Source organism: Platalea leucorodia (assembly GCF_965183815.1).
Source record: "Platalea leucorodia genome assembly, chromosome: 24".
NCBI classification, from domain to species: domain Eukaryota; kingdom Metazoa; phylum Chordata; class Aves; order Pelecaniformes; family Threskiornithidae; genus Platalea; species Platalea leucorodia.
Window position 1 is genome coordinate 2,719,299 of NC_138846.1, and position 24,121 is coordinate 2,743,419.

At 57.4% G+C, this 24,121-nt stretch overlaps 2 protein-coding genes across 10 annotated transcripts; one reads left to right on the plus strand and one right to left on the minus strand.

Annotated features, from left to right (window-relative positions):
* The first annotated feature begins 86 nt into the window (after nt 1-86).
* NUDT17 (nudix hydrolase 17) lies at nt 87-2,958 on the plus strand. Of its 8 annotated transcripts, XM_082332869.1 has the most exons (8): nt 87-167; nt 855-977; nt 1,046-1,229; nt 1,300-1,325; nt 1,408-1,500; nt 1,582-1,680; nt 1,850-1,986; nt 2,087-2,391. In XM_082332869.1, exons 1-8 carry the CDS (start codon nt 105-107, stop codon nt 2,256-2,258), a joined length of 897 nt encoding a protein of 298 aa, XP_082188995.1. In that variant the 5' UTR covers nt 87-104; the 3' UTR covers nt 2,259-2,391. The 8 variants fall into 8 exon arrangements, with proteins under 8 accessions (XP_082188995.1, XP_082188989.1, XP_082188991.1 ...); XM_082332865.1 differs by lacking the exon at nt 87-167 and having other exon boundaries at nt 657-977; nt 1,582-1,684; nt 2,087-2,958; XM_082332863.1 differs by having other exon boundaries at nt 855-1,325; nt 1,582-1,684; nt 2,087-2,958.
* A 990-nt stretch (nt 2,959-3,948) lies between these two features.
* PIAS3 (protein inhibitor of activated STAT 3) lies at nt 3,949-23,712 on the minus strand (the record flags this gene model as incomplete). 2 transcript variants are annotated; one of them, XM_082332860.1, is made up of 14 exons in its annotated part: nt 23,575-23,712; nt 17,891-18,350; nt 14,350-14,434; nt 13,560-13,610; nt 11,054-11,144; nt 9,416-9,550; nt 9,123-9,228; nt 8,409-8,482; nt 7,730-7,890; nt 7,197-7,333; nt 6,593-6,764; nt 6,142-6,275; nt 4,961-4,998; nt 3,949-4,218 (listed from the first exon to the last, which is right to left on the minus strand). In XM_082332860.1, exons 1-14 carry the CDS (start codon nt 23,596-23,598, stop codon nt 3,949-3,951), a joined length of 1,938 nt encoding a protein of 645 aa, XP_082188986.1. In that variant the 5' UTR covers nt 23,599-23,712. The 2 variants fall into 2 exon arrangements, with proteins under 2 accessions (XP_082188986.1, XP_082188987.1); XM_082332861.1 differs by lacking the exon at nt 17,891-18,350 and adding an exon at nt 21,631-21,688.
* Nucleotides 23,713-24,121: the final 409 nt, after the last annotated feature.

Sequence of the window (24,121 nt, forward strand, 5' to 3'; positions counted from 1 at the left end):
GCGGGCGGGGCCCCGCCGGCAGGGGGCGCTCTCGCCGCCAGGCCACGCCCCTCGCGGAGGCCACGCCCACCCCCGGGGGAAGGCCGCGCGCCCGTGGCGGGGATATGGCGCGCGTGCTGGTGCACGTGAGGCGGGGCGGGGCGGGGGGGCCCGCGCGCTTCGGGCAGGTACGGGGGGGGGCGGGGGGGGTGTAAAGGGGGTGCAAGGGAGGGGGGTGCAAGGGGGGAGTGTGTAAGGGGGGGTGGGGGGTGCAAGGGGTGTGCAAGGGGGGGGCTGTGCAAGGGGGGTGCAAGGGGGGGAGTGTGCAAGAGGGCGTGGGGGGTGCAACGGGGGTGTGCGTGCAAGAGGGGTGCAAGGGGGGGAGTGTGCAAGGGGGGTTGCAAGGGGGGTGTGGGTGCAAGAGGGGTGCAAGGGGGGGGAGTGTGCAAGGGGGGTGCAAGGGGGGTGTGGGTGCAAGAGGGGTGCAAGGGGGGTGTGGGTGCAAGAGGGGTGCAAGGGGGGGAGTGTGCAAGGGGGTGCAGAGCAGGACAAGGAGAGTGAGTGTGCAAAAGGGGTGCGCACAGCAGGACAGGGTGTGAGCGTGCAAGGGGGGGGCACAGCGTGCACGAGGCGGGGGGTGCACAGCGGGACGAGGGTGAGCGTGCAAGGGGGGGGCAGGGCCTGCGGGAGTGTGCGGGGGCGCGCACCCGAGCGTGCACGCGCTGGCTGGCTGCGGGCGCGCGTCCCGTGCGGTGCCGTGGCGGTGGCCGCCGCGGTGCCGTGTTGGCGGCCATCGTGGTGCCATGGCGGTGCCATGTTGGCGGCCATGTTGGCGGCCACGGTGGCCACGCCGCCGCCCTCTCGCTCCCCCGCAGAGCGTCACCGGCGCTTTCTGCGCGGCGCACGAGGACGCGGCGGCGGTGAGCTGCGGGCTGGAGCGCGGCCGCTTCCTCCTCTCGGACGCGGCCTTCCCCGGCTCCGCCGTCGCCCTGCTGCAGGTGGGTGGGGGCCGCGCCCCGGGCGCCCGCTGCCCCCGGCGCCCCCCGACGCCCCCCGCTCCCCGCAGAGACCCCGCTCCTGCCCCGCCAAGCGCCTGGGGCAGCGGCCGGCGCTCGCCCTCCCCGCCGAGCTGCGGGGCCGCGGGGTGGCGGTGGGGGCGGCCGCGCTGCTGCAGGCCAGCACCGGCCGCGTCCTGCTCACCCGCCGCGCCGGCGGCCTCCGCGCCTTCCCCAACGTCTGGGTGCCGCCCGGTGAGTCCGGCCGCCGGGAAACCGGGGTGCGGGGCGCCGCGGGGCGCCCCTGACCCCCGGCTCCTCGCAGGGGGACACGTGGAGCCGGGCGAGGAGGTGAGGGGACGGCGCGGCGACGAGCGGCCGGGGCGGCGGGAGCCGGGGTGGCGGCGCACCCTGACCCCCGCCTTGGCCGCAGCTGCTGGACGCGGCGCTGCGGGAGCTGGAGGAGGAGACGGGGCTGCGCCTGGAGGCCGGCAGCTTCTCCTGGCGGATGCTGGGCCTCTGGGAGGTGACGTCCCGCGCCCGGGGGGGGGCCGAGCACCCTTGGGTGGGGGGCAGCACCCGCTGACCGCGTGCGTCTCGCCCCCAGTCCATCTACCCGCCCGCGCTGAGCCGGGGGCTGCCGCGCCGCCACCACATCGTCGCCTACCTGCTGCTGCTCTGCGCCGAGCCCCACCAGCGGCTGGAGGTGGGTGAGCGCTGGGTGGGGGCCGGGCTGGGGGCGCCCCGGTTTGACCCCACGCCGGGGGCGCCCCTGTTTGACCCCGCGCCGGGGGCCCCGGTTTGACCCCACGCCGGGGGCGCCCCTGTTTGACCCCGCGCCGGGCGCCCCGGTTTGACCCCGCGCCGGGCGCCAGGCCAGGATGCGGCCCAGCGAGAGCGAGGTGAGCGCCTACGCCTGGCTGGAGCCCCCGCTCCTGGAGGCCATCGCAGCCACCGAGGACGGAGCGGAGTGTTGGGGACGCGTCCCCGCGGCGCTGCCGCCCACCGTGGGGTGAGGAGGGACGCGGGAGCGGCTCCCGCCGGCTCTGGGAAAGGGGTGCGGAGCCCCAGGCCCCGCGTCGCCCCCGCCCTCACCGCCCGCCCTCCCTCAGCATCACCGAGCTGAGCAGCGGCTCCTCCCGCAGCGCCCAGCTGCCGACCGGCACCTTCCTGACCGCGGCTCCCGCCGAAGGGGAGGACGTGGAGCGGGTCAGCACCGGCACCAAGTTCGCCCTTCGGCTCTGGCTGCAGTCCCGCGGGGAGCAGGGACGCGTCGGGCCCTAGGGCAGCGTCGCGCCGCTCCCGCCGCCGGGAATAAAGCTGCTGCCCACCGGGACCGGAGTCCGCGTTGGAGCGGGACGGGGGCGCGGGTGGTGGGACGGCGCGGAGGGGACGCGGCTCCGGTCAGCACCCATCAGCCGACCAAGGCCGGGGTCCCCCATCGCGGTAGCGGGCACCGGGGGGGTTCTTTGGGCGTGAGGTGGGCTCTGTGCTCGCAGCGACGGCCCCGAGGGGTCAAGCAGCGCGGTACGGAGCCGGTGCGGGCCCGAGCCAAGCCGCCAGCCGCTCCCGCCGCGTGTAACGGAGCACTGGGTCTACGAAAGGCGCGTTGTCGCCCCGGCAGTGCCGGCAGCGCGGCCGCTGCGCTTACCGGGGGACCGGGGTCCCGCGCCGGGCACCTCTGGCCGCAGGGAAAGCAGAGCAGTGAGGGGACGCAGGCGAGCCGAGCCCGCCGCGAGCCAGCCCGGCACCTCGGTGCCACACGGGTGAGAACAAATCCCCGCCCGCGCGCGATTCCCGATGTTCAGAAACCCCCAAAACCCGTGCGCTCTTGCCCCCAGCCCCCTGCTCCTCACCCCAGAGCCGCGGGGGTTCGGCTGCGGCGCCGCGCGCCCGGTCGCCGCAGGAGCGGGCAGGTCCTCCGCATTTACACCTTTATTGCATCGAAAGATTTACCGCAGTTACGATACAAGAAGTAGGAAATCGTCCAAGCAGAATACTGTGCGCTGCTCCCCCGGCCCGGGAGCAGTTAAAAAAAGGTGCTAAAAAACATTGCTAAGCGTGGTACCTGCCGGCGCTCCGGCCTCGCCGCGAGCCGCCTGCCCTGCGCCGGGCGAGGAGCTCGGCGGCGGGGAGCGAGCCCCTCCGGACGCTCACGAAGCAGCAGGTACGGCGCTGTAGAGGTTACGAACTAAAGGATACGTTTAAATACATAAATAATCTGTGCAACGGGCGACGCGCCGTCCCCGGAGACGACGCAACCTTCATTTAGTCCTCGCGCGGAGAAAGGGGGAAGTCTTTGGAGTTTTCTATGTACAAAAGCTGCAACTGAAAATATAGATCATCTCTCTGTTCTCTGTACAGGTCTGCGCGGGAAGTATTTAAAAGGAGGAAAAGAAATCTATATCGTTTTTTTAAAAATACGTCGTAATTTCACTGTCACGGGAGGGAGGGGCAGGGGCGGCGGCGCCGCCCCGTCCTCCAACGCAGCCCCGCTCGCCTCTGCTCTGCCCCCGCAAAACGAGGGGCGACGTCGGGGGGCTGGGGGCAGCCCCAGCCGCGCTCGCGAGGGTCCGCGCCGGGGCTGGGGGCGAGCGCAGGACACCCCGCTTCTGGGGAGCGGGCGCTGCTCCCGCCACCGAGGGGGCGGTTGGTTTATCCTCGCCGAGATCCGCGGCGGAATCCTACGCCACATAAACGGTTTTAAAATATTTCTTTAAAGTCAGGGGGTTTGGTTGACCCTCGGAAACCGCGCAGGCGCGGCCGTGGGACGCAGCGTCCTGGCAGAGGCGGAAGCCACCGGCGCGCGGAGGCCCGGGGCTGCGGGCCTCGAGCAGGAGAGGGGGCGCAACCCAGCGGTCCGCGGTCCGCTCCTTCCAGCCCCGGCCGGGGAAGCCGATCCCTAAGGCAGCGGCTGGAGATCGGCCCTCGCCTCCCGGCCCCGGCAGAGGGAACGACGGGCAGTGGCGCGGCCTTAGTCCAGGGAGATGATGTCTGGCCTGCAGCCCGGCAGCGCCGCGCCGCCGCTTACGGTCCCGTTGTGCCCGTGGCTCTCCCGCAGCGCGCTGGTGGAGACGATGCTGCTGATGCGGCCGGCGGCCGGGCCGACGGCGCTGTGGGAGCCTGCCATCACGGGGGCCAGGGGATTCACGTTCATGAAGTGGCCGGAGGCGCCTCTGTACTGGAAGAAGTGGCCGAGGGCATCCTGCTCATCCAGGGAGGTGATCACGGAGGGGCTGTAATGCTGCCAAGCGAAGGAGAAACCCCCGTCGGCTCACGGGGTCCGCGCCCCCGTCCCGCGCAGCGGACGGCTCGCGCAGGGACGACCCCAGAGCAATGTACCAGTTTACCAGGACCGGCCCTGAGCCATCGACCCCCGCTGCCTCCCGTCAGCACGACCCCGTGCGAGCGCGGGCTTCGGAGGCGAGAACGGCAGCAAAGAGATGCGGCAGCAGCAAGAAATAAAGCCCAGCACAGAGAAAGAAGACGGAGCCTACAGCGACCACCCTGAAAAGCCACGCGCGCGCGGATCCGTGCCCTACGCTGAGCCGCCTCCGCGCGACGCCGACAGGACAAATCTCGGCGACCGCCGCCAAATCCCTCCGCTTTCTACCACCGCTCTCCTACGGCTGCGTGGATTCCGCCTCGGAGAAGCAAAATATTTCCAGCTCCGAGCCCTCGGCGATTCCGAACTCGCCTCGGCACGGCAGGCTCGGGAAAGCAGACGCGGGAAAGGAGGGAGGTGCTGGGCAGAGGGGCGAGAGCCCGGGACTCCTGCGGCTGCGGGGCCGACCACCTATCTCCCTGCGGCGTCAGGCGATGGCCGTGGGACCCCGCCGCCGTCCTACGACGGTTCTCAGAGAGGAAGAGGATGGAGGGGGAGGAAGGTTGGCTGAGTGAAGAGGGATCTATTTGCCAGTCTGCAGGTTTGGCAAGGAGGAAAGAAAAACAAAACGAAACAAACCCAAAAAAAAAAAAAAACTTACCTGGTTTTCACTTTGGAGGAAGGAAAACAAATCCAGACCTAGAAAAATAAAAAGGGGAAAAATAAATCTCTGGCTGGTAAATGAGCGGCTGGCCGGAAGGGGAGCCAAACCGGGCTGCCGTGGAGAGGGAGGCAGATGGGCTGGGACTGCTTCCAAGGACCAGGTACCGCGCCAGCGCCAGCTCCGACTCCATCACAAACTCCGTCCGTTCCTACAGCCCCTCTGGAACTCATCGCCTGGGCTCAGCGGCGGAGCAGCACAGGGCGAACGATTTCACACCCCGAGAGCTGGCGGGGGGCCCGGCCCCCCAGCCGAGTCCCGGCGAAGCTCGGCAAACCGCGCGGGGCTGGGCCGGCGACACCATGACGCTTCAAACCGCTCTGCAAAAGCCGCTTAAGGGTCTCGACCGACCGAACACCATCGGACAGCGACTCCGCACGCGTCACATCGGACGGGAGGGACGCGTGCACCGCACGCGGGACAGAGGATTTCCAGGTCTCTCCCACCGAGCCGGCGGGGGACCGGAGCCCGTCACCTCATCTCTCCGGGCAGCAGCCTCCCTGCCGGCAACCCCAGGCTTTAAACGCCCGCCTCCGCGGGGCAGCCGAGGCGTAACTCGCTCCCGTACGGCACGCGGCGATCCCCAGGCCCGCGGGCTCCTGGGAATGGTTTGTTATTCACTGCTCGGTCACGGACGGGAGCCTCTCTCCTCCTGCTGGGTTCGGACGCACAACCTGGATCGCACATCGCCAGCCAGGAACAACAAGAGCCCACGAAAGGAAGTCGCAGCCTCCTTTCCCTGGTGGCCCTGGGGCACAATAACTAGCCAAACCCTGGCTCGTTCCTACCTGCGACCCCGACAACCAGATTTCGAGTTACTCTGCCAGTCAAGATCTCACCTGCAGGCCCCCAGAGAAATCTCTCCGGAGTCGTGCCCCAGGAGGGAGGTACTCTAGTTTCCTTCTTCCCTCTTCTGTGTTGGGCCAGTGAATTCAAAACCACTTGCTCTGATCTGCAGTAGCTGCCAGGCCAAGAAAGGCCACGTGTGTGAGCGGCCCAAAGGCCCCCGCGGCTCAGTGGAAGAGCAGGCCAGGGCGCCGGCTGTTACGGCCAGCTGAAGTCTGGTAAACTGGTACAATCGTGCACGTTTGAAAAGCGCTGCCAGAGGTCTTTGTCGTTACCTTGAAACTCCGAGGGCACCTGGTAGGAAGGGTGGTAGTCAGGAAGGGGGAGGTTGGAGAGATAGTCGCTGCCGAGAGCGGCCATGGGCGGGCTTCGAAGCACGGAAGACGGCTGGTGATCAATACTTAATGCCCTGAAACAGAATACAGACCCGAGGAACCTTAACAGAAGCAGAACGGCATGCTGAGGGCAAAATTCCTCCGTTTATCAGCAAAACCCCCCAAACCCCTGATGCTACCACACCTAGAGCAAAGCCAAGCCCTCCCTTGGCGCGGCACCCCACCCCGGCCAGCTGCGGGAAGCAGCGGCAGCGCTTCCCAGGGACAGAGCGGGCTCGGAGCTGGTCACGGCGACGGCATCGGCGTTCGGGAAGGGAAGCGAGCAGAGAGCAGGAAGCCAAAGAAGCCAAAGCCCAGGAGGGCGGGGGGCCGGGTTCCGGCGCTGCCTTACCCCTTGGGCCCGGCCGCTGCCGGGAGAGCCGTGCTGGAGAGCGGGCACTGCTTCTTGGCAGGCGGCTCCTCCTCGTCCGACGAGCTGTCCAGAGTGAGGTCAATAACCTCCACTTTCTTCTTGCCCTCCGAAGCGTTCTTGCCCTCGGAGCTCACAGTGTAAAGGGAGCCGGCTGCAGAGGAAAACCAGCGATCAGCTTCAACTGCTGAAACGGAGAGGGGCAAAACACCGCCGCCTCTGCAAGCGCTACAACCCTGCGAGGAACTCGGGACTTCCAAACAGCTCGTAGCAAATCCACACCCCGTCCCAGCACAGAAGATCACCCCCACGCTAACGGTCAGGTCTCCCTAGCCCACCTGGAATTAACGCTGCAGTTTCAAGAGGAACCTGCATTTTTCTTGCTTTTGCTAGCACTTACTCCACAGCGGTGTGCTAAGTGCCTGTCATGCCCCTGGTATTTCAGTGTGATCCCAAATACCGGCTCCCAGATGGGATCTGAAAACGCTCCGAATGTCGCTTTGTAAATGTAAAAATTGTAAATGTAAACGTTGCTTTGGCAAAACAAGGCGTCCAAAAAAAGAGTTGGCGACCATAGCTCCCGTACCCTCGATCCCGCTGAAGGCAGACGTCTGGCACACCTCCTGGTTCTCCTTCTTCGGCTTCATGGGGCACCAGGAGCCGTCCTCCATGAACTGGATCTCATCGCAGTCCGTGCAGGAGTTCAGGATTTCCATGAACAACCTGGGGGCGGGAGCACAAGCTGGGGAGAGCGCCCGCTGCAAGGGCTCGCGCGTAAATACACCATTCTAAAATCCGTGCCCATATCACCTGCAGGTTTCGGTTTATGACGGGCTGTTCGATGTACACAGGAGGCTCTGTTCAACCCCCGGTAAGCAGGTTCCCGCACTACTGCCTCTGCAGAGGCTGCCAGCAAGGAAGCCAAGATTTTGACAAAGGCTTCTTGTTCGTCGGGAGAAATCTCTCCAGACTGGCACCAAAGCGGTTCAGGGAATGAAAATCAGATTTTAAGTTACTCGAGGCTGTAACCTGTCTATATATGCTAGCGTTAGAGGATAAGCCTTAAAAAGAAAACCATTATCCAGGCTAAAGACCGCGCCAGAAGCCTGCTCGGCTCACCCGTCGATGATCAGGGTGTCGTACGGGGCTTTCTTATCGCACACAGGACAAGTCCACGTGGGTTTCTTCTCATTCATTTGAAGATAGAGCGCTGCATCGAAGCACTGGAGGTGGGTGCACGTGATGGCTCGGCAGGGCACGATCAGCCTCATCTTACCCAGCTGGGGGACGAGGAGTAAGAAATGAAGTTGGTTTTGTAGAAGGCGCCTCTCGCAGCACCGAGCAAAGCCCGCGGCCTTACTCCCCGTTTATTCCCTTTCCTCCCCTGCCCAGCGCTCCGGCACGCTTAACGAGACCTTAAACTAAACGTCAATGAAGAATTCACGTGCGAGAGGAAACCACCTCTCCTGAAGGTACTTTTGCCTTTTCTTTATGTTTTTTAAGCTCACTTCGACCTCAAACACATGCTAATAGCGAAGGTGAAGGACAAGGATCGGGTCAACAGAAGACATTTTTTGGCTAGGCAATTTAGGCCACCAATCTCAGCAATTTTTTTTTATGCACGAAAGAAAGCGGTTCTGCCTTTATTTAGGCATCAAAGCTGACTTTTCAACAGAAGCAGGGCTGCGGCAGCGTTAGCTCTCGTCTCGCTCCAAAGCGTTCCCACGCGAGGGTAAGGTGAAGCGGGAAGCTGCTCGCAAAGGCCTGCCCAAGAAGGAACAAAACCGCAGGAACCTACTGGACACATCAGGGAAACGCGTAGGCTCGTTGTGGCTATCTCGCTGTCGGGGTCCGCGGTTAGTTTTTCTTTGACTGAAAGAAGAGGAGGGGAAAAAAAGGTCTCCTGTCAACATCCTCCTCCTTTTACGTGCATAAATACGTACAGACATGATTTATAATTTGCACCGTGACACTTCTTATCCAAATTACAGGCAGGTAACGCTTACGACAGCGGGCGTTACTACTATTAGGTTAACAGCTCCAGCAAGGGTCTCCTGGGCTGGACCATGGGGCTGCACAAGGAGACAGTCCCTGCCTTAAAGATTTTACAGCCTGCCTGTGAAACGACAGCACGGGGGGAACACCTGGTTGTAGGGAAACGCCTGGTTGTAGGGAAACACGTACAGTTTGAGCATAAGCAGCAACGGCACCACTCCTGCTGCTTCTCAGAGGACAAATGTTTTGGAAGGATCACAAGAGAGACGGGCAGCGATCTGAAGAAGGGTTTGATTTAGAGGTCTGTTGAATGGCATCACTGAAAAATAATCCGTAATCTTGACAATCCTTCCCTTCCCGTCAAGTTCTCACCAACAGGCCTCAGCAAGCGCGCGCGGGCTTGCGAGAAGGGACGCACCCAAAGACCCGCACCGCCCCCGCTTGCTAATTCAGACCCGCGCTCTCTTCCCACGCTCAGCACAGGATCGGATCGAACACCCTCACGAGGGGTACGTACTCAGGGCTCGCGAGTGGTCTGGATTTCGGATGCCCTTGGCTCTCAGCTTCTGTAGCAGCGTTACCGATGTCAGCTGCTTCACCAGGTACACCGACAGAGAGTAGTTCTGTTGAAAAGAAGTTGACGCTGCTCAGACCTAGAAAAACCCACCAGAAAGGAGAGGGCTCTCCCGGATCCGCACAGCTTGATGCTACTGCAAAAGCGACCTCGATTCCGCCTTGCAGACCTGAGGCTGCAAACGACTGGCAGCGAAGGAAGAGCAGCAAACGGGAAATGGTTTTCACCTCACTCACCCTGCCAAACTCCGACGACCAGTTCACCACGATCGTGTTGGGGACAGTCGCCGAAAGCCGTGCCAACGGAGTGATATTGACGGGGCGGCTGGGTCGTTTCGGCTCTGCGCCGTTTTTCGTGGGCGGGAGATAACCCTGCAAAGAAAGAAAGATTACCTGGCATTAAATGAATTCTCTCCGAGGTGTAAGGCCACATACAAGAATCTACAAACCCAATCTCTTCACGGCAAATTGCACCTCATGACATTTCACGTCACGCCTATGAGAATACATCTACGAATCTCTAAGCAGTACGTTATTATTCCTCGATGTCAAGAAAGGGAGAATAAAGGCTGCCTCTAATCTCCTTAGGCTGACGAGCCCACTGGAATCCCATCGTAAGCTCAGCCTCTCCACGAACACAGACCTGTCGGTCCGGGATGCGTTTTGCACAAATGGCGTTGAATTAAAACCCAAATCCTACCCAGTTCAACGAGGCTGGGAAGCTAAAAAATTACATCCTGTGACAAATCTCACGCTGATCGCATTTTTGCTTCGTTATAGCCACATTCCAACTCGATTAGAAACCCGTCCCACTGTTCAGCCCGAGAGTGCCTTTTCTGTGGCTCAGAGAGATTTACACCACCCTTTTTTCATCGCCCTCGGACTGGGCAGCCTGAGACTGATTCAGCAGCCGCCCCTGAGTTGAAGCAGAAGTAAAACAAAAAAAGCCTTCCCCTCGAGCTGCTGTGGTGCGCGCAGCCCGTACAAACAGCTTCTCAGCTGCAGATGACTCAGCCAAATGAACGCCAGAAACCTTATCTGAGAGCAGAAGCAGGGGGGACCCTTCAGCCATCTCGCATCTCACATGCGCTTCCCTCTTTCCGCCCCACCAGGCCGGAAACGACCTCTCTCTATTTTATTTTTTTAAAAAAGCGGGCTACTAATCGTCTTGGCCAAAACCAGACAGAATATCTGAGGCAAAAAATGCAAATCTCTAAAAATACGAAGGGAGCGGCTCAGGCAGAGCATTAGAGGCCGTTCCGCAGGTTTGCTTGCAAAAAGCGCCAGCTGTAACGCAGCAAGGCCAGCGTGGGAGAGCAGACAGGGAACGGCCTGAGACGGTCACACCTCCGATACCTCTCCTCGGTGTGGCGCTGGATCGCATCCCTTTTTGGACTGTAAATGGGGCAAGCGCTATTTCTTAGTATATTTTTACACGTTACCCAGCACAAAGGACCCCAGCCTTGACTGGAGCATCCAGCTCTTCCTGCAACGTGAGAAACTAAAGGCAGCGCCATTATTCCGTTAAACTCAGATTTTACTCTGCATTTTTATTACCAAGTTTCTCGCCAAAAGAGGCGTTCCAAAAAACGAGAGGGCATCTGCTGGTTCAAAAAAAAAAAAAAAAAAAATCGGGCCCAAAGTTTGCATATTCTTCTACTTCAAGACCACGCTCCTTGAATCAAAGAGCAGCTTTCACCACCAATCCACAGCCCCGTAACATGAAATCAGTTTTGCACTCTGACCACACCATTTCTTCAAGTCAGTCTTTAATCTCCGGAAAATACGTTCCCACTGCACTCGCTGGGAGCTGCAGCTGTGTAAAAGGGCAGACTTCAGTCTACAACATATTAAGAAGAAATAAGATTTACTCACAGGCAGGGGACAGAGTTTTCCATTGACCTTGACAAATAAATTAGGAGGGAAGTAATCTTCTTGGGGACAGCTGGTTTCACACAAGCAAAACCTAAGAAGCAGGAGGGAGAAACTGGCAAGTGAGTGGTGACGCTCGCAAAAAACGGCAGCCAAACTTCCCCGTAAAAAGGGGAAAACATTTTCCAAGCAGAACAGGTCAACGGCTGGCAAACACATGAGCAGATGAACCGCCCTACGCGTGTTTCAAACCCTCCGCGCGGCAAAAGCGATACGAGAAACACGGCAGAAAAACGCCAGCGACTTGAAACAACTGCTAACGCGCGTGCTGCGAAGTGCGCAGGGGCAGGGCTCGTTTTATTCAGCCCAGAGGACAATCTAAGCTGTCCATGATCGTGGTTTCAAAGGCAAAATGTCTTTCTCTGGCCCAACATCCTTCCGAAAAATGACACAAACCCAGCTGCGGGTTGAAGTGGTGCGGACAGCTACCCCGGCTGCCGCTTCGGGCGAAGGAGGACTGCCGCTCGCTCTGGCCACCCTGACAGAATTCCCAGCCCAGCAGCCTCGTATCGGATGGTTGAATCCGGGTTTGGGCGCGTTCACGTGCAGCTTCACCCATAGATTCTGCAGCACTTGAAGATGCAAGGAACTACGTCTGTTTAAGTTACCCAGCAAAAGCACCTGAGGAACTAACAAGTTATATTTGACCCGAAGTGGATCTCGCAATAGGACAGACTGGTTACTGCTTGGACTCCCAAAGCTCTTCTGTCACCACTCGATATCCGACCGTTGCCTCCCTCATCATGGAGTCATTTTGGTTGGAAAAGACCTTGAAGATCATCGAGTCCAACCGTCAGCACCAGCAACCCAGAGCGGGCTCTGGTTCAAACCCTAATCCCAGTTAATCAGATGGCCGTGCGCTCTGGTTTCTCTCCAAGGAGGCTGCTCTGCCAGAGACGGCTCCCCACGCTGAAACCGCAGCCCTGCCGCGGAGCCCTGAGTCAGACTGCGACCTCGGCCGCTGCCTTCGGAGCTGCGAGATCAAGCCCTGGCATGTCACGCCGATGCAGAGCCACGCCACCAATGTTCTTGAAAAATAAATCTGATCTTATTGTTTTTTAACCTCTCTCTGCTTGCCAAATAAAACAAAGAATAAAACCGAGAGTTAATCCTTTTCTTGCTTGGGAACATGAGGATACCGCATAGGCTGGAGCAGATCAGTGGAGAGAAGAAACGATCCCACCATCGTTTTTAACTCCTGCACTGAAGTTTGCCGAAGGAGGGTTCACCTCTTCGGGGAAGGGATGCGCTCTGGACACCCCAGGAGACTCCCGGTGGACTATGTGGTAAACTCTGTTTCATCTCCAACATCTAAAACATCGTCAGAGGCACATACACCCAAACCGGTCCTTCAAAAACAGACGCGGGGGTTTTCTGCGCTGCAGAAGAGACGTTTCCAAGCATCCACCTCCTGATGCGTTTCAGGGAACAGGATGCCCGCACGCTTCGCCCCACCGGCTCTGCGCACAAGAGCGGAGCAGATGGGCACAGCAGGGAAACTGCGACTGTAAAGCCCCAAATCGGAGAGGCGTTGCCACAGAACCATAATTAATACAGAACGCCCTCCTGAAAACCAACAGGCTCTCTTTTGAATTAAACCAAAGTCTTCAAACAACGCTTTTCTTCAGACTTCCAGATATCCGAAACTCCTCACCGCTTTTTTTCCTGAGAGTACAGCAGTGATTCTCTGTCTCTTTGCCAAGTTCAAGCCCCGATAATAAAATTTAACATTTTTTAACCCTGCCGGGGGTTGAGTGTTGAGCAAGAGCCTCCTCGGTTCCTGTTCAGTGCCGTAGGACAGTGTGGGCAGGCGCTTAAATAACCACCCCGGCACTGACTGCAAGAATCAGAGGGCAATCCGTGTAGCACTTCCAAGTATTTTCTACTCACACTCTCCAACACGTCATGCATTTTCATGAGCAATAGCTGGGTGAATATTAAACAAATGTTCAAATTTTAAGGTAATGGAGTTTCTGCGGCTTATTCCGCCTTTTGCAATGCATCTGCAAGCAGGCAAATCATTAAAATGGAGAAGAGAGAGAAGCGAGTTCTATATCGGCGTGCAAACTCTGAAAAAGATTAAATTTCACTGCGCTTAAAATCGAGAAAACTTGTGTGCAAGGCCTGTGCCAGCAGAGCGTCACCCAGAGGCAACTCAGCCTCGCCGAGTCCAGGAAGACCCCTGTGGTTTGGTGTTGCACATCAGGGTTTATCAGAGGCTCCCTCCCATATAGAAACCCTCCCTCCCATATAGAAACCCTCCCTCCCATATAGAAACCCGCGTTCAGAATGTAGCACCAAACATTTAAAATTTCCTCTGAGCAACCTGACACGCAATTTCGAACCAAACCAAGCGCTAAAAGCGAGATTCACCAAAATCAAGGACAAATTAAGACCGACACACGAGCTCAGGGAACACAGCACATTCATCAAAAAGACGTTACCTTACCTTAATTGCACCTGTATAGTGTAATCACATTTGGCACCCGGTAAGATATCTCTGCAACAGAAAAGAAGGTCTTGAGACTGTCGGCAGCACTTAATAGAGAATTACAACTCCAACAGCGTAAATTTTTATTAAGTTATACTGACATTGATACAGGTGAGTTATATTACGAATAAAACCAGTGCAGCTGAATTGTAAAAACAGGCAATACCTGTCGGAACCAGCAGGCAAAACTCCCAAACCAGGACGTAAAGCAAAAGCCCACTGAACAGAAGGGAGAGCGGTGGGAAAAGGAGAAAATCAACCTCAAAGATTCTTGCTGCTGCTGAGCTTTGAGAACATAATGCCAGCTACAAACTCGCCAACGCAAACAAACGATTGTGTTTGTAGGCAGAGGCGGAGGGCAGTCCTAAATTTTGGGATGAACTTGCACGTTTTTCTCCCGATTGCCACATTTTCTCTCTTCCATACAGTAATTGCACCCTGCAGGCTTTCAGGCAGGCCCTCAACGGCTGTAAGCAGCACAGCAGCGCTGACATCAAGGAATTCCCCTTCTGCCACCCAGCTTGGCGTTTTATTCTCACATACTGCGCTGGAGCAGAGAAACAGGAATTGCTTCAGGTTCAGCTCTTCCTCCTGTTCTGACCGTCCCCAACCCCCTCATCTGCTCACCCAAACTCTCCCCATTTTTCCTCCTGACTCCGCTCCCCATTCCGCTGGGGAAGAACGCGCAGCCGCAGCAGCGAAGCCACGCGCGCTTGCGCGGCATCCAGAGAGACGCCGCTTCCCTTACCGGGAGGTGAGGATCTGCTGGACTTGCTGGGGGGTTAGAGCAAAGGTGAAGTGAGCTTCTTCAAACCGTTGACTGTTCGTTGAGGCTGAAAAAGAGAATTTAAGACAAATTAAATCATCGTTAAGTCGTTCTTGCACCTGCAGGCGCCAAGGCTTGTAATAAGCACAGGACAGCGTCCGCTAAAAGCAGAAGGCAATCCGTCGTCAAAATTAACTGCAGCTCCACGCAGGGGCCCTCCGCACGGCGCTGCACAGGGATCAGCGGACGGGTTGGGAAGAGCGAGACCAAATGCGGAGCTAAGGGAACGCCAGAGGTCATCCGTTGCCCTAGAAATTATAATAATTACTGTGGTTATGGAATAAGTACAGTTGCTGAACAATAATCGGGCGTTGCCATTTTCTCCTCGGGTACATGGACAGTCATGGTGAATTTAGAGAAAACCAGCTGTGCCCTCGATTAAAAATAAACCCACACAATGGGAGAATCAAGAATTTTACAGGAGGGTTAGTGACGAGCATGGTAAAAACGTTTGGTGCAAGATACACGTAAAAATAAACCAGGATTTCCCCTTCTCTTTCCCTGACCTTAACCAAGTGACTTCTTTCGCGCCTGAGCCTCTCCCTCGGTAAAACGGGCAAGCGCCTGCCTCCTTCGCAGCAGCCGGGAGCTATTTCATTAATATTTGCAGTGTCGGCACCCGAGAACGAAGACCGCTGACGCTGTAAGCCAGGGTACCTTGCAAAGAGACGACTCGGCCTCTTCTGCACTCGTTTTTACACCCATCAGGAGAGGTCCTGAGCAACAGCAGCTCCCACTGGTGCTCTCTGGGATGCAGAGCAAGAGAAAACGAAGCCGAGGTCATTACCGCAGCGGCACGTGTTCCTGTAAATCTCACAGTTTGATCCTTTATTTATTTCAAGGCGTGTGGTAACACTTGTGATGAGCCGGTCATAGGCGACTACAGATCTGCAGAGGAGGTTAGCTCGGTCCTCTTTGGAGAGGGACACCCTTAGGCTGGCCTCCCCAAAAAGCACATTCAAGCACAGATTCCTCAGCGGGGCGAGGGGTTTTGCTTCTCCAGCCTCCTGCAGCTCAGGAATGCGAGGAATGCGAGGCCCTGAGCTTCCTGGCAGATGACCTGCCAGATCTTCCCGGGACCGGCAGCGGCAACAGGCTGGCAGACCGGACCGGAGAAATTCAGAGGAATTTTGACCATCTTAGGACTTTCTGTCTGAGCCTTTCACTCCTCGCTGACGATATCGGACCCTGATGCTGCTCCCAACAGAGCCGGGGTAAAGCCGCGTGGTGTCAAAGTGGTGCTAACCAATATCTGCGGTGTTCTCTGTCCTCTGCCACCTCCATTCGTAATCAATAACCAACTTCCATCTCACAACCAATTTATAACCGGTGTCGTTGCTCTGTTGGCAGCCTTCGTCCAACCCAGAGAGGAACACCCACGTCTCCAGAACTGACGGTAACGCCGCTAGAGCTTTGGTACAGGATGGGGAGCGGGGAAGCCAAAGCCTGGATCTTCCGCACTTGCGGCAAAGAGAGCGCGGACGGACCAGGAGGCTTTATCCTCAACCCCCGTCTCGCTGTCCTCACCCATCGCCACCCTCTCCACCCCTCTCTTCATCCTTCCTTCCCACGTATTCCGTATTTCTGGCGGTTTTTCTGACACCGCAACCTTCCTGTCGGGATACTTACAACGAATTGTCCCAAGTAACTAAAACAAAAGAATGGGAAGGGGACGTTTACACAGCTAAAGGGAGAAGACAGACACGAACCACCAGAAGCCAAAAATAAAAGTCCACGATCCCCTAGGAATTCCGTAAAAACTCTTTCAAGTTCAAGCACCAACACAGAAGTAAGGGAGTTTTATCAGGGGACAGGAAAAAAAACCAATTTCTTTTGCAAGGCGAGTATCCCATTTCAGGGAAGAGGCTTAACCACAGGTTGTCTGAGAGACTGAACAAAGCCAAACCTAAGAAAAGGCAATTTTTAGCAAACCAGTAACAAAACCAACCCCCCCCAAAAGTGCAGGGGCTTTGGTTGGAGCACAGGCACGCTTATCTCCACTTTAGCAAACGTTACTATGTTTATATGAAAGAAAAACAACCCCGAATCCAAGCGAAAACCATTTAAAAGGCATAAGATGGGTGGATCTAGTCTGAAGAGGCCAGAAGGGCTCGGCCTAAAGTAAAAATACAAATTATAACTTATTCTAAAAACCAGAATAAATCTCCTTTCTTCACAAGCCCAAATCACCCAGGAGCAGCAGCGCTTCCAAACCCACCAGCAATTACCGGGCTAACTCTGTACCGTACGTCTCCCCACCAGCATTTTAAAGATTACAGCAAACACACGGCTTCGCTGGAATTAGGCAAAACCCAGCATTTTCTTTTCCCTGTTTTACAAATGGGGAAGCATCGGAGCGCTCGGCCCCCACATCACGTCCAGAAACAAGTGGCTTTGCCCTTTTGCCATACCCCATTCCTGCTCTTAAACTCAAGATCCCTGTTCGTCTCCTGCTCAACATCGTCGTCTCACCAACACAGAGCTGACCTCTCCTCGTGTTCGCAACAAGCTGGACTGCAATGCATAAAACAGTCCATTAATTTGATATATTGGAAGATTTTAGGACTACATTTTTGTTAGTAATTAAGGCAGAATTAGGACTGAAATGTGGCAGAGGATTTTTAAGAAGCTGTTTTGCTGGAAGGTGGAGCACCAATTGTTTGCAAAAATAACAAACCACTTTTCGCAATTAGCTCTCCTGGCACTCACTGATTTGTTCGGAAAGGGAGCCCGTGCCCACTGAACGAGGTTTTTACTCTCTCGGGATTAGGACCCAAACGCTGACGTACCACAGACCAGAGGAAGTTTCTCAATTCAGAACGCAAAGAAAACCCCAGGCTCAATCAGGCAAAACCAGTAAATAATGCAAAACTTAGGTACACTTATAGAACATGCACTTAACCGAGAAGGTGTCAGCTGGGAGAGAAATACCCTTTTTCATGCAAATAAGTTTGGAACAAGACTGACAAGCAACTAAAACCTTCCATTCGTGGCAGCCCGTACAAGACTTATAAGAGAGATGGGGACAGACGTTTTAGCAGGGCCTGTAGCGACAGGACAAGGGGGAATGGTTGTAAACTGAAAGAGGGGAGATGCAGATGAGATGGAAGGAAGAAGTTTGTTACGCTGAGGGTGGCGAGACGCTGGCACGGGTGCCCAGAGAGGCGGTGGGTGCCCCGTCCCTGGAGACGGTCAAGGCCCGGCTGGACGGGGCTCCGAGCAGCCTGGTCTGGGCGGAGATGGCCCCGCTCACGACAGGGGGTTGGGTCAGACGACCGTTAAAGCTCCCTCCCAACCCAAACCCTTCTACGATTCCATGAAATCCCACTTTCATCTGGCTATCAGCCTTCTGAATCCACGCTGACGGCTTGCCCTAATCACGCCACTCCTGCTCTGTCTTCTCTACCCGAGCAAACAGAAGGAGCCTCCCAAGAACAAGAGGAGCGAGCGTTTTGGAACGTACCTAACGTGGTGGGTTTGATCAGCTCGTCGTAAACATCGTAGAAGGGCAGCCTCTTCATCTTGACGTCCGGGTGGACGGGATGGATGGGCGGCGATAAGTGCTGAACGTCCGCCTCGTGCTTGGGCCCCAGCACAGGCACCGGCGGCAGCAGAGCCGCCGGCACGGCGGCAGAGCTGTGGTCATAGGGCAGGTGACACACCGTGCCCTGCGTCAGCGCGGTGGCCGAGGGCAGCTGCCCTGCCTGAATGTGGAGCATTGACAAGTCCGAAGGGGTTAAGATCTTTCTCGGGAACCTCCGCCGGTACAGTTCTTTAATTTTCATCTGGACGGCCGGGCTGCAGCCAGATTTCAGCAGCTGTAAGGCCTTTGCGAGAAGTTCGTGCTTCCTTCCACTTTTGTTCCTTCCAGCAAAGCCCAAGAGAACTTGTAATTCCGATACCCTAAAGCTCATAACCATATGCTGCAAGAAAATAAAACAACCACCGTTACAACTGCTGCGCGAGCAGACACGATCCAAAAACAAGCCATGGGTTCACCAAGGAAGATGGTGGAGGCCTTAAAAGAGACACTGTCAGGTTTGAAGTTCCCCTTGTCATCAAGAATGCGTCAGTAGCAGAACCGTAAATATTTAGATTGCCTTTTACTTTTAGATACTTTGTTTGGATCTGGAAATACACAAGGTCGCGCTCACTTCCCGACGGACGCCTGAGCAGTTTCTGATACCCAAAGGACGGTTAAATCACCTTCCCTTCGAATAAACACTGACAGTTTCTTGTAGGGTCAACCTCGCCTTCAAACTAAAGCTTTTTGTACCTCTCTGGGGTTAAAGCTCTCGCTTTAAGGCCTCTTCAGGCTGGCGTAGAAAGGCCAAGCCCCAGTGTGACCGCAAGGGTTTTCAGCCGTTGCTTTTATTCTTTTATTTCAAAAATATACTTTGGGAATGCCCAGTTTTGGCCCGACGTTTCTCTAAGGAGACACACCAGACATCAAATCTGAAAACAGACGTCGGTCATTAATGGGAAAGGCTGCAATTAAGGAAAAACATCTATCAGGCACCACCGAGGCTGGCATCATCTATCAACCTGCCTCGCTGACGGGAGTCCCCCCAACCTGCTAATCCTCACCACGAGTCCAACAAGCCTGCCAGGGTTAAGGCGAGAGATGCCTGAAGAGGACAAAATAGAGAATTATTCCCATTTCACAGGAGGAAAACCAAAAAGGGTCTCGGAGACCCCTCTGCAGTCACACCAGGCAAGTTCGTAGCAGACCTAGAAACTCAGCTCAGTCTCAGCCTCATTCACAAAACCATCCTTCTCCTGAACTCGCGATTTCAGAATTACTTGTTTAAGCAGAAACACCCATGGGATGACAAAGAGGGCTATGGAAGCACATATATACTTGCACGCATATATATTTGTACATATTGTAGCACAATCTTTTCTTTCATGCAAGGAAAAAAAGGGTTAAACCTGGGATCGAGCAACTCCCAGCACTCTGCCTTTTCAGTAAGAAAGGGCAGAGTTCCACCGCCCTCTGCATCTGGAAAGCCTTTCCCCTTTAGGCTCCCAAAGTGACACCGATTCACCAGCAGCAGAATTGTTCTCCGACCAGTTACAACTGCGTGGGGTTGAAATCCACGATTTCGGTTCCACGGAGGGGCTTCACCCGGCTGCGGTGGAGCACCGGGGCGCAGAGAGGGGAAAGGCTGGCTTCTGCGACTTCAGAAATGCCAAAAAACTGCAATCCCTTCGATAAAAGAAATGCAAAATAAAAGCTGGAACCTCGCCGGTTTAACGGGAGGCGTATTTTGCATTCGGATTGATTCTCAAACCCAACGGAGCTGATTTTCCTTCGAGAAAAGCTGACGGGAACATCTCGACTTTACACCTCACAGACCAAGTTTTCTAGAGTCGCTTCTGAACACCGAATTAGGAGGCACACCTCTTAATCTACAGGTCAAGCTTATGACTTAATTGATTCTGGTCTGTGCCCCGAGAGGTTTTAAGGCAGTTTAATTCGCTGTATTAGGACCGCGTTACCCACGCACCGACGACGCAGCGTCTCAGGAGGACAACGTGACAGATGTTCCGCTTCCCAGTGGGAAAAAACCAAACAGGGAAGTATTTGGTAAAGCTATCAAAGCCAGCTCTGGCGCTACAGAAAGTGCCATGCGGCCCCTGACGCAGAACAGACACAGCCTCAGAGAAGGTTTTGCAGAGAAAAAACCCTGTAGGTCGCGTGGGATTTGCCTATTACCTCTGCTGGGTGACACGTTCGAGAGAAGAATGATTAACTTCCCCCCCCCCCCCCCCTTTTTGGAGTCAGGGGAATTTGTTAGAAGCAGGAAACCGCTGTCATTTAAGAGGACATAGCTTGACTTGGGGTCTCTCAATTTTGACAGTGCCTGTTTTAAACAACTCCCAGAAAAGACACATTAGGGATGCACATTGATCAAATATTCCTCTTACCAACTCCCTCCCCTTTTGCGACAATCATCGTAAAGGAACCGACCTCTTCCCACATCCATTATTCCCCCAAATCCTCCGGACAGAGTCCTTCAACCGGCAGGAGATTAGTGTAGCATGGCTCACCAGCACGAGATTCACATTTATCGTTAAAAAACAAATCGCATTCGTGACATAGGATGGCTGTGTCACCACCGCTGCAGCAGCTGTGGACTCTTATCTGCCCCCGAAGCCTCTCCGATTACTGCTCGGAGTATCGGAGCAGCGGAAAAAACTCTCTTTACTGGCGTAAGAGATAGCAATCGAGAGCTCCAGAGGGCACCTGAGGCTTGGGAAGCGGCTGGATCCACAGCAGGCTCGAGTCCGATCGTGCCGCTGTTGAACAAGGCACGTCCACAAACCTCTTCTCTTTCCAGGGGAGTCACCGTTCGGTCTTTTAAATAAAGGGAATTGTCTTAAGCCAACTACGGGCTTTATAAGGAGAAATAATTTTGTTTTCAACTGGCTCGTCTTGCTTTTACAATGAGACACAGATGGTAAAAAGCTTAAACAAACTCCTGGCGAGGAAACCAGAAAGGGGGTTAGGGGAGATGGACGAGGGAAAGGGAGCAGAGATTCAAAAATAAACTGAAGAAGCCTCAAATAACGCCAAGCTCCACCGAAAGGGCTGGCGCCCGGGGGGCCAAGCCCCAGCGAGGTAAACCTGCGCGCTAAGCTACGCCCGGTCTTAAACCACAGTTCCTCTGCGGGGATTTAAACGCAGAGGGAGCGGAGCAGAAAACGTTACGGACGCTTCGCCCTGGGTCGCGCTCGGCTTTACCCTCGGCTAAACCACGTGCCCAAACTGCGGGATTACGGACACGGTTGCTGGAGCTCGACTTCTGCACAGCCCCAAATCACTCAATTACAATTATCGGATCCAGTTTCTCCACTAATATTGTTAACGTTTTGCCACTTGATAGGGCTCCCGCTGTAGTCAGGCTTAAGTTTTACGGGAAGGAGAAAGATCAGGCCATAAAGCTGTATCAAAATTTGGACAGGGCGCTGCTGGAAAGACAAATATTACTCCGGAGAATTCTGTTCTTGCTGTGGCTGGCTGCCAAAAAGGTGCCAGTTCCCAAATGTCTTACTGTTCCCAGCACGGGGAAGGGGGCAGGACTCCTAGGCCACTTGAGCCAGCTAAGAGCTATATTCCAGCCTGTGGGGGAAAAAATATTAAACCGCCAACAAGGAGAAAAAGAAAAAAAAAAAAAAATCAGCTTTGGAATTAGTTACCAGGGGCAATTTCATATTCCACAGTCTGGTGGGCAAAGGTGGTGACACACTCTGACTCCTAAAAAAACGAGAAAAAGAGAGTGGAGGGAGATGAAACCCCATCCAGCTGTGAGCACTGGTGCAGCACTACCATGTTACACGCTCTCTGCCCCCTCCGCCCGTACTGCCCCCCAAACCTGCCCCCGCACCGGCCCCTCTCCTGCCTGCCGTTATTTTCTGCTCCCCTGCCTACCCCCTGGCATCCTTCCAGGCTCCGAACCGCTCTGGCTCTCGGCTCTCCCTTCCTTTGGGTTTCTACCTCTCTTCTCCACAGCTCTGCACCTCCGAAGCCCCCCCAAGGTCTTTCGGACCCCTCCTCTAGCGGACGAGCCCACCGGGCTCGCTGCCGTAGTCCACAGCCTCACCGCTGCTCAGCGCACAAAGGTCCAGACCCTGGCACCCTCCCCACGGCCCCTTCGCCCCGCTGGTCCCTGTGCCTTCCCCCCACGGCTCTGCCCCTGAGCCGGGACCCCACGGCTCGCCTCAGCCCCCCGCGTCCCCGCTCCCAGTGTTCCCATCCTCACCCCACGCCTCGTTCCCCCCACCCAGCTCCCTCCCCACGTTCACCCATCACCGCCCCGGCACAGCCCTAACCCCTCGCTCTGCCACCCCGCAGCCCCCCGCTCCCGCCCCACACGGCCACCCCGTCCTGTCTCCCAAACGTCCCCAGCCCCACACCTGCTGGGGCCCACTGCAGAGCCCCCCAGCCCCACGCATCCCCTCGGTCTCCCACATCCCTTCGGCCCCAGGCTGCCTGATCCCCAGACCCCCCCTCAGCCCCACGCTACCAGATCCCCGACCACAAAAAACCCCTCAGCCCCACACGGCCTGGCCCCATCCCCACAGACCCCTCAGCCCCACACGGCCTGGCCCCATCCCCACAGACCCCCTCAGCCCCACACTGCCTGGCCCCATCCCCACAGACCCCCTCAGGCCCCACAGACCCCTCAGGCCCCACACGGCCTGGCCCCATCCCCACAGACCCCTCAGCCCCACATTGCCTCACTCCATCCCCTCAGCCCCACAGGCCCTCTCAGCCCCACACTGCCTGGTCCCATCCCTAAAGACGCCTTCAGCCCCACAGACCCCCTCAGCCTCACACTGCCTGACCCCATCCCCACAGACTCGTCAGCCCCACAGCCCCTCTCAGCCCCACACGGCCTGGCCCCATCCCCACAGACCCCTCAGCCCCACACGGCCTGGCCTCTTCCCCACAGACCCCCTCAGGCCCCACACGGCCTGGCCCCTTCCCCACAGACCCCCTCAGGCCCCACAGACCCCTCAGCCCCACACTGCCTGGCCCCTTCCCCACAGACCCCCTCAGGCCCCACAGACCCCCTCAGCCCCACACTGCCTGGCCCCATCCCCACAGACCCCCTCAGGCCCCACAGACCCCCTCAGCCCCAGCCCCACAGACCCCTCAGCCCCACACGGCCTGGCCCCATCCCCACAGACCCCTCAGCCCCACACTGCCTGGCCCCTTCCCCACAGACCCCCTCAGGCCCCACAGACCCCCTCAGCCCCAGCCCCACAGACCCCTCAGCCCCACACGGCCTGGCCCCATCCCCACAGACCCCTCAGCCCCACACTGCCTGGCCCCATCCCCACAGACCCCTCAGCCCCACAGCCCCCCTCAGGCCCACAGACCCCCTCAGCCCCACACCGCCTGGCCCCGTCCCCACAGACCCCTCAGCCCCACAGACCCCACAGACCCCTCAGCCCCACAGACCCTCTCAGCCCCACAGACCCTCTCAGCCCCACAGACCCTCTCAGCCCCACGCTGCCTCACTGCATCCCCACGGCCCCCTCAGCCCCACGGCCCCCCTCGGTCCCACGCCGCCTCGCTCCCCTCAGCCCCGCAGTGCCGGTCCCCGCCGCCGCTCGCCTCCCCCGCTCCCGCCGCACCTTCAGCTCCGCCGCCTCCGCCATCTTGGGACATGGCAGCCGCCGCGCAGGGACCGAGGCAAACTCCGCGCCCCGCCGCGGCCGCAGGGGACCGGGAGAGGGAGCGGGGGCGTGGGCAGGGAGCGTCGCGCAACTCGGCGCCCGCCGCGCAGCCGCAACGCCACGCCCACTTCCTTAACCACGCCCATTCCCTGAGCCACGCCCACTCCCTGAGTCACGCCCACTCCCTGAGCCACGCCCCCGGGACCGGATGGGAGGGGGCTGCGCCGAGGGGTGACGAGACCGGTATGGGGCTGGGGCTGTATGGGGCTGGTCCTATATGGGGCTGGAGATGAGATGTATGGGGCTGTATGGGACTGGGGCTGTATGGGGCTGGTCCTATATGGGGCTGGAGATGAGATGTATGGGGCTGTATGGGACTGGGGCTGTATGGGGCTGGTCCTATATGGGGCTGGAGATGTATGGGGCTGTATGGGACAGGGGCTCTATGGGGACTGGGGCTGTATGGGACCAGTCCTATACGGGGCTGTATAGGACAGGGGCTGTA

What these genes read in the sequence shown, in the direction of transcription:
- NUDT17 (XM_082332862.1), top strand. Translation starts at nt 783, where the DNA reads ATGGCGGTGCCATGTTGGCGGCCATGTTGGCGGCCACGGTGGCCACGC. An exon ending in ACGTGGAGCCGGGCGAGGAG is followed by an intron (nt 1,326 to 1,407) that starts GTGAGGGGACGG and finishes CCTTGGCCGCAG; the next exon opens with CTGCTGGACGCGGCGCTGCG. An exon ending in GGATGCTGGGCCTCTGGGAG is followed by an intron (nt 1,501 to 1,581) that starts GTGACGTCCCGC and finishes TCTCGCCCCCAG; the next exon opens with TCCATCTACCCGCCCGCGCT.